At 38.5% G+C, this 13,553-nt stretch overlaps 1 protein-coding gene across 1 annotated transcript in view; it reads left to right on the top strand.

Annotated features, from left to right (window-relative positions):
• SLC9A9 (solute carrier family 9 member A9) overlaps positions 1 to 11,733 on the top strand; it is a 191,779-nt gene extending 180,046 nt beyond the window's left edge. Inside the window, exons 15-16 of the mRNA XM_051626351.1 lie at positions 7,458 to 7,563; positions 8,078 to 11,733. Coding sequence (XP_051482311.1) covers positions 7,458 to 7,563; positions 8,078 to 8,293 — 322 coding nt within the window. The 3' untranslated portion in view covers positions 8,294 to 11,733. The remainder of the gene's footprint in view (positions 1 to 7,457; positions 7,564 to 8,077) is intronic.
• The last annotated feature ends 1,820 nt before the right edge of the window (positions 11,734 to 13,553 follow it).

The raw sequence follows: 13,553 nt of genomic DNA, 5'->3' as shown, positions 1-13,553 counted from the left end.
GATTGCTGCACCTTGAATAGCTGCTGTAAAATCATACATCTTTCTGCTTGCCTGTAAGTGAATGCCTTTTAATTTTAGTAACTTTTAACATCACTTTAAAAAATACAGTAAAACAGAAGAAAGACTTAGAAATTCTCATTGCAGCTCATCTGGAATACCATAGCTTTGCACAATATAGGAGTGGTGAGATGAGTGGTCCCAACTGGAAATCTAGGACTAGTATTCCTAATTCTGTTTTATATACATGAAGTTTCTCTGCTGATGGAAAGTCAGCTTGATCAATGGGGTTTTGAGCAATCTGGTCTGGTGCGAGGTGCCCCTGTCAATGCAGGGGTGTTAGAACTAGATGATCTTCAAGATCCCTTCCAACCCAAACCATTACATGATTCTATTAATTTTAATATGTATCCTCTGATTCATTATTTTATTCTACCACCATTCCTAAAATATCCCATTGTACATATTCTGAATTTTAAACTAATATTAGGATTAAAACCTCATTGCTTTCACTCCTAGCAATATTATCCTTGTTCAGTAAACATCTTTTTCTTTGCTAGATTATCTGCCATAATTCATTATTCTCAATTTTTCTTTACACTGTAGTTTGCATACCTCTTAGGGAGCATTATAGCATGGGGGCTAACTGGTCTCTGTTCCAAAATATCTTTACAAAAGCAAAGATGTGGTTTGTCAGAAGGCTGCTTTCTTGGGATTAAGGTGGAACCTACTACTGTGCAATATGTCTTCCCTTCCTCAACAATGATCCCTCCACTTTCACCATGTGTTTTATTCACAAACCTATTACAGTTTTCCAACTTCACCCAGCTAGATAATTGTGCTTATAACATGGATTACACCTTGGAAGAAGCTGCCAGAGAATCAGAAGACAATCTTTGGACCAATCTGCTCACAAAACTAGACATTCTCAGATGATACTAAACTAAACAAGCTTTCTATTATCAACATTTTACAAAGGCTACCCTGCTCTCAGTGGCTCAGTTCAACATAGGGAGATTAAGAATGTTTTTTTTCCACTCCCAGCTCTTCTTACTCATTACCTACCTAGCCAGAAGTACAACACATTACTGAGTAAAATACTCACCTGCAAAAGTGCTAAACCATGTTCTGATCTCACCAAACAGGTTTTGAATCTACTTACATATCTGGAATCCATAAAAATAATACAATATCATTAACACTCTATGTTACTCTGTTGCAATCAGCTTTGTCATGGGCTTGCATCTTTGTGACTTCTGTCATCTTGGTGCCCTGCTCTTATGTTCTATGGTGATACACACATCCCCGATCACATTTCTGTTTATACAATGGGCCAGACTATCATCTGTCATATGAGGAAACACTAAGAGACTTGGGGCTGTTTAGTCTTGAGGAAAGAAGACTAAGAGGGGAACTTAATGTTTACAAATGTCTGAAGGATGAATGTCAAGAATCGGCCAGTCTCTTTTCAGTGGTGGTCTGTGATAGGATGGCACCAAGCTACAACACAGGAAGTTCCACCTCCACATGAGGAAAAACTTCTTTATTATAAGGGTGACAGAGCACTGGAACAGGCTCCCTAAAGGGGTTGTGGAGTTTCCTTCTCTGGACACTTTCAAGACCCATCTGGACATGTTCCTTCAGGATCTGCCCTAGGTGTTCCTGCTGCAGGAGGGGGTTGGACTTGATCTTCAGAGATCCCTTCCAACCCCTACAATTCTATGATTTCCTCATTTTGAAAATGAATGCCTTTCATACACTCTGAGTTTCCTTGGTATGGAGGGTGTTGTGTTTGGTTTCTTATGTTTTGCCTCAGGGTATATTTCCTTATGTCCTGAAGTGAGATTCATTTCACCAAACTTTAGATACTTATTAGCCATTTAAGTATAATCTAATTGTTTAGACTCTTTTATAGTCAATAAAGGGAAAGAAACTCATCCTAATTTCAATTCATTCCAATTAACTCCAGCACTGCAAGATGAGATTAAATGCCCTAGGACTTGGACATTTCTCTTTAGAGAAAAAGACTGGTAGATTAGATTTCTTTCAGATATCCTACTAGTAGGTGTCTGAAGACAGGGGAGATTAATGCTACCAACATTGTCAACTTGGAATCACATGCATTTTTCTGATGTCACTTGCATGTCTTCAATGTTGATGTCACTACTGCAACGCAGTCTTATCTCTTCATTGTGTGTGTAGCTAGTCCTGTGTCTCTGATGGTGCATTCTTTTCTAGTTGGTTGTCTTTTGGTTGAGGGTTGGGTTGTTTGTTTTTGTTTTTTTATGGTTTTGTTTTGGTTTGGTTTTGTTACATGGAGGGTCATGTCCTTGCTATTATACAACTGATGTCAGGGAGGTTTTTTTGTCTTCTCTTGAGCCTCACAGCCTGCATCTTCCAAAACCCTTTCTGATGTCACTTTGACATTAGTGTCTGACCATATATTCCTTTTGAATCTTATGAGTATTCTTCTACCCTTTTGCATGTCCTATACTTCTGTTTTCAAGAGTAGCTGTGTTACCCCATCATCAATTTAAAAGCAAGTCTCCATTTACATCCAAGTTTTTCTTTCCATGGAGGGTTCTATCTGGGATATAAGAGGCTTCAAATAACTTGATTAAAATGTCTTAATTTTCCTCTCTGCTTCAGTGAGCTTGCAACTATAAGCCCATGGTCTGTAAATATCCTAAACATTTTACTTGGTGCATACTGAAGAAAGAGCCACTACTCAGTCTGCAGCTGCTTATGTATAAAAAGACCTGACTAAGATCAGCTCTATTAACTTCCTCTATTTTTCCCACATCTCTGCAATGCTTCCAATTTCAAAGTTGAAAGCAGTGAATTTTTAGCCATAGTCTGCATCAAAACTAGAGTCAATTCTTCAGCTCTGACACTACATCTGGCTCTAGAAACAGATAGTCAGACTTCCTAATAAGGATGCACAGAACAAGTTTTTATTACCACTGTTTTTCATCCATTCTCCATGCTCTCAAGACAGACCAAGTGAATGAATCTTGGGGGGGGGGGGGGAGGAGACTACACTATGCAGGACTACACTATGATTCCATTTATCCTCAGTTGTTTAGTATGTTAATTTACAACAGTAGTGGGTATTTCTATTTTTTATAACAACTTCATAAAGAGAAGAAAGAGACACAAAGAACTACCACATAATTCGCTAATAACAGCTTTAAGTTAAAATATTATTCATTCCAAATTTAGGGATGCCTTCTCAGCTTTCTCCACAGTGTAGATCAGGTTAGTTTACACAAAGTCACTGTAGATCTGTCTTTTCCAAAACACAGCTGTTATTCTAACAACTAAATCTAATATAACCATGCCCTGTACTTTTCAATCATTCCAAATTGGTAACTCCCCACCCTCTGAAGAAAATTCTGTGGTGCACAAGAAATTATACTCTCTTGCAAGAATCAGGAGATAGCCCTCTAAAACACCTCTCCTTCTTAGTGTGATCTTAATCTGCTGTGCATGTAAGACCTGGAGATGTATCTGTGCCTCACCAGCTCAGTTATGCACACCAACAGTTTCATAAAGTAACCAAATAATCTCAGTCAGCTGCTAACGGGCATCAGCCACATGCAGAACTTAGCCAGATAATCAAAGTTACATGGTTTTCCTGCTCCCACTCAAACAGTACCAAAATGGCAATGTTTGCCCTTTAGGTTATCACATAGCTAATATGAAATTCATTCTCTTTTTCAAATAGATGTTTGGTTTAGACAATGTTGTGGGGAAACAAGGACTGAGGCAATTCCATGGTTTTGTTCCCAATAAATCCTCATAAGATTATTTTTAAATGCACTGTACATAGAGCAAAGCCCTCTTGTTCCACCCTGGAGATGCCATTTGCCATTTCTTTGAATCTCCAGCCTAAACTAGATCATACACCTTCAAAAGAAAAAAGAAAAGAAAAAGGAAAAAACAAAAACAAACAAACAAAACACCCAAACCCAACGACACCAAATCAAAACAAACACAAACAACCCTTCCATTTCAGGAGTTAAATTCTGGATGTCCTGTTGCTATTGGGCAGACTATACACTCTCATAGCCCCTATTCCAATTGCCCAACCCCATCACAGCCCCAGCAAACAACCTGTCAGTGGTTCAACTTCAGGCTATGTTGTTCAGATGCCTGCTGACTGTCTTGTCTGCAACAGCATTGCCTTCATTGCTTATTGCTGGGCAGTATAGAAGAGGACATCATACAAGAAAAGTCCAGAAGAGACAGAAGCTGGGACATGAAGGGGTAAACAGATTTAGATGTTGGGGCTGGTGTCAGTGAAAGAGGAAGGGAGAAGAACTGTGCCTGGCTACTAGTGAGGAAAGACTTGGAACCACCTGGGCAAAGGGACATTCAAGTATACATAAGGGTACCCAGAGTAAACATCTTTGGGCATCCAAAACAAGAACGGAAGCCTGGAGATGTGGGGAATCAATGGAAAAAAAAGGTATTTAATTATGAAAATGTACCAGCACTGTATACAGATTAAAATTCCATACATGTGCATATACAGGCATCCTCAACTCAGTTTCCCAGCTTTGAAGTTACCACCTTTATTGTTTTAACAATGTTCTTTAGCACAGTATATTTGTATAGTGTAGAATCTAAAACATGCAGGTGGGGCTGACCCACCCACAGAGGGCTGAAGTGCAAAAGTAGAAATTGGTTGATTAATAGTGTTTTCCTGCTACCTTTTCCCCTATCCCTTAATTAAGCAGGCATTCATTTGTTTTAGCAGTAATTTATGAGTTATGCTAAGAGGTTTGCACTCAGTTTCTTCCAACTTTTAAAGCAATCTTAGTACAAAATCTACTTTTTTCCATCACAGTATTGAAATTCTCTTACTGAAGATACTGGGGGATGCAACCAGAACAGCTGAAGTGTGATAAGACTTCTTGCCAGCCTTACAAATGCCATAGATCCATGTTTTATATACTTTTGAAATGCCAGCAGTTTACATGGATTAGAATTCCTCTTTCATGCTGCACTGCACTATGCAGTTATGTCTGTCATAAGGCAACTGTGTCAACAATAAAGAGGAAAAGTTTCTGGCAGAGTTTATCAAAACAATGATAAATAGGCAAGTGCAATTTAAGTTTAGTGGGCTGAATAATAACTAGATAAATAAGAGTTAAATAATTTCTTAGACAATCAAAAGCATCACAACAAGCACAATAAAATTGTTTTCACTTAAAACTGCATCTCGAGAGGCTTCCAAGCAGAAGCCTGGACAATACACAATAAACTTGTTATAGAACAAATGCAATAGGAAGAGGACCTGTTGCAACCCAAAATGAAGTTATCACTCAACTTAAACATCAGTGTACACACATAGCAACCCGTTAAACGCATCAGGCACTCAAGTTTATGCCTAAAATTAGGCTCCTACTTCCATTTTTGGCCTTTTAATTAGGTTTTTCTGAAGCACTGAGAAAAAACACAACTCTAAATTACAGCTTTTGTACTTTGCTTTTTAATAATAGCTCTTAATTACTTCGCACTTTGGAGGTTTCAAATAAAATTTGGTGTGGGCCAGAAAAGGATTGTTTGGTATAATTTTACTCTTACAGAAGCAAGAGGATCTAAACTTTCCTTATACAATGTCACCTCATGAGATTCCTAACTTGATCATGGTTCTGATAAGAGTTTATATTAAAATCTTACTATTTTTTTAAGTAAGTTCAATTTTTCTCATTAACTCAATATATGACCTCAAACGAAGGAATGAAAGTATTCTGACAGATGCAATTTCATTTTCAAAATGCACAGATGTACACAGAGAAAGCTCAGTTATTATAGAACAAATTCCCAGCAGAGCAAGTTACTTAGCTTTTCAACCTACAATGGAGATCATAAGGATGTTTCACATAAGTTTCTTCAGGATACAGAATTCATACTTTGTCTGTAAAGCAGTGATCCCATAAACTGATAATGAAAGAAAAGGAATGGTTAGGTTGAAGATCCATTGTTATTCAGTATTTCTTCAATATTGCTGCAGAGCCCAAATCACTACTCAGTTTTACATTTGTTCCCTTTTACTTGGGGGAGGCAGAGAGAAAGAGCAAGAAAGAGAGCAAGAAAGCAAGAGAAAGGAACAGGGGGATAATGCAGGGTGGCAATCAATACAGCAAAAGTAGCTGACAGACCTGCATAAAGAACACTGAAAATTACTTTGGAAGTAAAAGTAGCAGAGAAGAAAACTCGAGGGACTCATGGGAGAGCTGTTATTGACAGATATGAGGATGATGTAATTGCTCAAGATGAGCAGGTTTTTCTTTGATCTCAATAAAGCACTTAGATTAAAGGATTTGAAAGACGAGTGTGAGACAATAGCATAAAGCCTGTTCCTAACTTATTTACATAATTTTATATAAAGGAGCATTGATGTATGAAGTGTAAAACATGAATGCTGAAAATAAAGTATTACAGAAAACAATTTATGTACACTCCCAGTGGTAAAGAAACTCAATATTTGATGAAATACTTGGCCTACTGAAGAAATGCACTGATTTTACAAAAGGCTTGAGTATGTATGCTTAAGAAGCATTCACTGTTGTTCTTACATAGAGTAGCCAATATAACTGCATCTTAAATTTTTTCCTGTTAAAATTGCATAAGAGATCACACTTATAATAGAATAGTAAACAGGATAATGTAGTACACATTTCCTCTTTTCCAGCTCCTACTGCAGTTAAGTATTCCATAACACAACCTCTTCAGCCATTCAAGTACCCTTCAAGACAGATTTTGAGCATCGAGTGTTTTGGCAGGTTTTTTTGGGGGGTGGTTTGGGTTTTGCTGGCTTTTTATTGTTGTTTCTGAAAAATGCTAAAGACTGATGACAGGCATTAAGAAGCGTGCATCCAGCAGGTTGAGGAGTCTCCTCACCCCCTACTCTGCCCTAGTGAGAACACACCTAGAGTACTGTGTCCAGTTTTGGGCTCCCCAGCTCAAGAGGGATAGGGATACACTACAGAGAATTAAATTGAGGGCTATGAGGATGATTAAAGGACTGAAACACCTGTCTTATGAGGAAAGGCTGAGAGACCTAGGGCTGTTTAGTCTAGAGAAGAGAAGACTGAGAGGGTATGTTATTAAAGTTTACAAATATCTGAAGGGTGGGCAACAAGAAGGAGAAGCCAGTCTCCTTCTCTAGAGACTTCCAAGACTCATCTGGACACTTTTCTGTGTGACCTTTCCTAGGTGATCCTGATCTGGCAGGGGTGTTGGACTCCATCTCCAGAGGTCCCTTCCAACCCCTACCATTCTATGATTCTATGAACATATGCAGTAACAAGTAGGTAAAGAGATGCTATTTTTTTTTTTTTTCCATTCAGTTAGATTCCATTATGCTTTAAAACCGAAATTTCTGTGGAATAGACAAGTATATTAGTATCAATATCTGCATGGGAAGTTTTCTTTAACAAACTTCACAGATACCTAAAACCTATCTTAACCCACACTGGTCCACCTCTCACAACAACACTACCTGAATGGTGTAATCCTGTTGCCAGGCTTCTGACTAGTCCCAGTGCATATGGGGTAAGTACATAGCTTGGTTAATTGCATTTAAAGGGTAATCCAAAACCTGCTGTACTCAATTAAACACTTTGGTAAAGTCATTTTTCCAAAGCTTATTACTTTGGAAGGATAAGAATTACAGAATTTCATCAGGGTTGGGGAAAAACTGTCTCAGAAGGTGCAGGGCTTCATTTTCAAAAATAGTCACTAATACTGTGAACTTCAAATATGAGTGGCACTTTTTAAATAAATCAGCCAGATGCTGCAAGTATTGGCTGCTCAGTGATATTTAAGCACTGAAATTAAAGATCTGAAGGGCAGGTTATGTTTCTGAACACTGCTCAAGAGCAGAACATGGTAAGCAGATATTTGCTTAAATCAACATGATGATGGTAACTAAACACCTGAAAAAATAAGCAAATAATGAAATAAAATGAAAGTGAAACTGTATCAGACTTGCTTTTCATTTAAGCTTTAACAAAAATCCTCCATAAGAGTCTCTCTTGCACTGATCATTTACTTTGTTTGAATACAGGACCGACTAAAGGATGATGAGACAGATTATATCATAAATAATGATGAACTGACTGAAAACTCTGAATCATCTGCTCACATGCCAGTGCAGGACAGAACACGCTCTACCCAGGCTACAAGCAAGGAAGATATTAATGAAGGAGACCTTGGATTAGGAGGCTACAAACTCCAGCTTGAACACACTGCAGGTCAACATCAGATGAATTCTTTGACATGAACAGTATAATGTTAAACACAGGAAATAAGACTAAAACCAAAAAGTTACTACTATGTGACTAAAAGGCTAAAAGATGTACTAAGCACAAAAATCAAAGAAAACTTAGATTTTACCAACTAAATGCCTACTGCCTCGAGGAAAGATTTTACCATCATCCACATACCTACAATATGCATGTTTTCTGACTGCAGCAGTTTTATTTAAAGAGACTTGTAGGGTTCTGCCAACCCACTGTAAACCCATTAGTCATGTGGTATCTCAGGTAATGCTTGACTGTACTATGCACCTCACACAGACAGACCTTTGAATGTTTCTTATAGTCTTTTGCCAGCTGAAATGGAGAGGAATAGCTTCCCAACATTCTCATGCTCACATGATGACAGCACTTAAACAGCTGGTTCTGAACAGATGCAGATAGCTACTATTCCAGTAGCTATTACATTTATAAGGAAAAAGCAGAATTCATTTTGTTCAATAAGTATCTAATCTAAAAAGACATCTACATTGCAGCACCTCAGATTTTACACATCAAGCTTCTTCATGCTCACAGTATAGATTTTTCCTGACAACCAGCCCAACACTTGCTTTCTAAATGCACCTCACAGCATAGCCCATATAGGGTTGCACCAGGCTGCCACAAATTGACCATCAATAGTAAAAAACATTGAAGTATATGGAATCAGCCATAGATCCCTTTTTATTGCTGCACTCAATGGATATGATCACTATTTAAACAGCAGTTATTCCACAAGGCAGTTGTCATTACAGCTTTGCAGCATACAAAGCTTACAAAACAACAAAACTTCCCAGCATGTAAGATCATTCTAAATGTATACTTTAAGATGATGATTTTTTTTATTGCTGAAGCAAAGCAAGTAGTTCTAATCAAATATTTCTGCAAAACAGCTATATATTGGGACTTGCTGCTGCAAGGACAAGTTTGTCCATCTCTATTAGTGCAGGGCACTTGGCATCACTAGTAATGGGGACAGCCATGGTTAGATATAAAACAACCCCACAAGAGGGGAGTTTAGGTATGAAAGTATTGTGCCCGCATGGAGGCAGTAACTGGATAAATGACTGGTCAACAACACTGTCACCGCTCCTGTCTGAGACAACCAGAGCTTCTTCAGGCAACGATAGAGACTGAAACTGAGGAGCCAGAGGATTCTAAATCAGTTGAGGGAGCAGGTGAAAAGGGAGGAGTGTTTTGCCTTAGCTTTGCTCCTGGTCACAGGATGAACTAGTTTAATTTGAAAAGGCATGGACTTAGCCATGGACACTGTTGCACAGGTTATCCACAGCTAGCAGCCATATAGTATTATCAGGCATTAGCACAGATGAGCTTTCGCCCATATCAGCTAAACAGTACAAATACAGGGATAGAGCCAGGCTTGTTGTTAAAGCACGTGTCTTCTCATTGCACAAGTCTGAGCTGTGCGTGATAACATTCCTACTAAGACAGCTAAGCCAGGAGAGGTTTTTAATAAGGTTATTGGTAATATACAAAGACATTGAGCAAGCAAGAAATGTGTAATCTCTAAGAATACATTCACGGAGATGGCTTGATTTGATCATAAAGCTGAATAGGTCTTGATTTCACTACAAATGGAAACTGAAATACAAACTTCAATATAATCAAGTTTTATTCATTCTTTTCCAGGCTAATTATTTTCTGGTTATATGTGACTAACAGTTGTTTAAAGCACTGATTTGAACACTGGAGTTCTAAATGCTGTTGAAGATCAGAAGCTTAAGCTGGAGTTTTATTTTCCCTTAAACACTAATGAAGGAACTTCAAAGGATCTTAAACCCCATGTGATTTAAAGCAAATATTCAGGCATGATAAGTTCTCAGAAAAAGTAATGAATTCCCAACTCCCTGCTTTGCCTTGTTTAGCTGCATGACATGGGAAAAAAAGTAAAGTAGGTTGCAAGAAGGGATGGAGAATGGATGGATGAGGTGGCAGGGTTTGATGGCCTGTGAACCCTTATAGCACCCAGTGGGAGATACCAGAGATAGCGGGAGGCAGTATAAGCAGGTGGAGACACACTGCAGCAAGTAGAGTATGTGGCAACACAGTGAGAAGGTATTATCATGGAGGGGTGCTTGTTCCAGTAGCCAGAGTTTGATTTCCATCTTCAGAATTATTGAGTGCATGCCACCAGGCTGCCTAAGCTCCTTGGGCAGCACAGATCCTAGGGCTTATAGTGCAAATTGATGAACGGCTGCAGTAATATGAAGATACAAAGCTGTTTTTCACAACTCTTACATGAACTGGAAATTATAAGCTCTTCACCAACAGTTCTGCTCATAGATTCTACTCTGGAATGCATCCTGCAGCAGACATTACAGGGTTTTTATTGATTTTTTGATTGTGCCTATGTCCAAATTTCTCACAATTTCGCAATGTGATAAGTGGAGAGTTCTGAGGTCTGAAATACTGTTTACCCAAAAAAAGTCTGCAGTGATTATTCCCCACACAATTCTGCCTGCATGCTTTAAAAGGCTACTTCACTCAGTAACAGAAGTAATCCCTTGCAACAGAAAAGTGCATACTTCGCATCTTCACAGGTCAGATTTTTATGCTCAAACTATCAAGAGGCTCATCCAGTGGTCCCAGCAGGATGGGTATTCATCCTCCAGGACAGCGTTCAGCAACCAAAGTATCATTGGCTTTCAGGAAAAATAGCAATTTGAGCTTCAAGCAAACCTGAAACTTCTACTAAATTACAATAAAAGTCTCAATAATCCATTACACTGTTCAGTCTTGCCATTTTCTAATTTTAAGATATTATTTTCATGACATGCAGATCAAGAGAGATAAAACAACATTAGAACAGACTATATATTTGTATTCATGGAGAAAATACTGGCAACTAGTAATTCTGCATGACTGTTTGAACAGAATAATGGATGTTAAGAGAGGTCTTTAATGCTAATTTACAGTTCATACACTGGAGATTGAAACTAAATATCACACAGTGTTTGAATATGCAAGTCACTCATGAAAAATGTGAAGCTATTCTTCCTATCTGAGTTAACCTAATAAAACACTGCTTGGAAAATGGAATTTAAAATATATTGTCAAAATGTAGTGACTACATACTTAGTATGAAGGCCAAAATGTTGGGAAAGATTGAAATCTGCAATATTGCTAAACCTTTCAGGTTTCAGAAGTAATAAATGAAATTTCATACTGAACTGCAGAGGATGTTTGGCTGAGGTTGAAAGCAGCAGAATGAAACCTGCCCATACAGCAAAGCCAGTCCAAAAAGGCACCATACTAAAAAGATCAGGTCACTATGATAACTTTTACAGAGAAGTGCAACATTTGGTAACCTCACTGAAAGCAGGGGCCATTGGAAACAAATATTTGTGTCTCTGCGTTAAAAGCTCAGACTCTGCCACAGTAACCGCATTAGGACTATCTTCAGCCAACTGATTACCCCTCTGCATAATTTAAACTGCTAAACTAACTGCGTAAAGCCATGAGACCAATTCACACTCTGTTGCACCTAGCAATTTACTTACATTCCTTGCTGGACTAAGGGTAGTTTGTACGATAGGTCTTTCCTTTTGAAACCTGGTCTGTATTTTACTATCAGCCTCAAGTAACCTTATGCCATGATATTAGGCATTATGCATGCCTAGGACAACTTATACACAAGTGTGTTGAAAAAGGATAATATCCCCTAAGTATGAGATTTCTTATTCCAGAGGTACAGTATGTTCTAAATATAACCCAGTAGTTTAGAATACATGCCTGACTGGAAATGAAAATAAGAGAGAAAAGGAAATGAATACATGGATGATGAAAAAAGGAAAAGGGAAGCAAGGGGGGGAGAATCAGTAACAAAGATATTCAAATTGAAAAAGATATTCATAGCAATTGCAGACTAGAACCTAAATTAAATATATGCCAGTAGTGCGAGAAACTAAGAATTAGCTTTATGAACACCCCTAATACTTTGCTAGAGCCATGTTCCTGACTACTACTGTACTGTAAAAACTTAGGCTTTCTACAGGCCTAAAGGGAGCTACCTCTGCCAGCTCAATGTTGACCAAATTTAAAGAAAATTAAGAAAAAGGACACAAAGTGAAAGGCTAATCCTTCACCAGTACCATTAGCAAAGCAATATAACCAACACAAGCCTGATATTTGCAGAAGTGTGGAAAAACTGAGGAGATACATTCTTCAGTCTTCCTTATTTCATTTCTCACTCCTTCAGCAGATATTCTTTTTTTCTAACAAGTTCTCTTTCACCTTCTCTGGGTTACCCCTATTTCAAGATGAAAGCTTTACTTTCCTCACCCCCTGGGCTAGCCAAATTTTATTAAGTCCTTTTCCCCCTTCACATGATATCCACATCCAGCACAATGTTAATACTTCTCCAAAAAGAAACCAATATGCACCTAGAGTGTGTGAACTACATGATTTCCATCCAAGGTAGAGACCACACCCAGAGACAGGTGGGTCAAACATATTGCAATATCATTTAGGCACTTCACTATGGCCAGTTAAGAGCAAGTATGTAGATATTTTAAATACAGGAAACACCAGAAGCAAAAATCCTTAGGGAAGGCTAGAGAAATCATTTTCAGTGAGGCAGACATGACATGGTTTCAGAGCCAGTCAGCAACATCATACCAGAAATCTTTCTGTTCTTTTGTACAGTAATGACAAAGCATCTTAGTCTTGAAAGGCTAGGGCACAGTAGCTTACACCCAACTCTGGGGGCAGGTGCCAGCACACAGATGACAGGGGCAGAGCACCAATACACAACCCAAACCCAAATCCCCTGTCTTTTCCCCCTTTGTGCATACTCCCACAGCCTGGGGCAGCTCCTGGAAGGAAAGCTCCCTCAATCATGGGAGAGTTGACATTTATCTGCAACAAACCAGTATGCAGTATACAATGGAAATAAGGAAGAGCACTACAAATCAGTTCTGTCCTTAGGGCTTTCAAGGTGATTTATAGACCTGTCAATGACTTTTAGTTACTTAGAAAGATATTTCAGTATCACTTAATCTGCTTCACTAATCACTGTGCAAAGTGGGCGATCTGAGCCAGCAAACAGTCCATGCAATCACACTGCTCCAACCTCAATGATTGGGAAGGGATATCCAGGTGCTGTCAGCAGTGCACAGTCTCCCCTTCACCACTTTCCCCTTCATTTTCTACAGGAACATGATCAAGGACAGGTTGAAGCAGCATATAAAAATCCTCAGTTCATCTTCACTATTAAATTCAATTTTT

This window comes from Apus apus, chromosome 8, assembly GCF_020740795.1.
Source record: "Apus apus isolate bApuApu2 chromosome 8, bApuApu2.pri.cur, whole genome shotgun sequence".
Classification (NCBI taxonomy): domain Eukaryota; kingdom Metazoa; phylum Chordata; class Aves; order Apodiformes; family Apodidae; genus Apus; species Apus apus.
The sequence above is the reverse complement of the archived record's forward strand: the minus strand, read 5'-3'. Positions and strand labels throughout refer to the sequence as shown.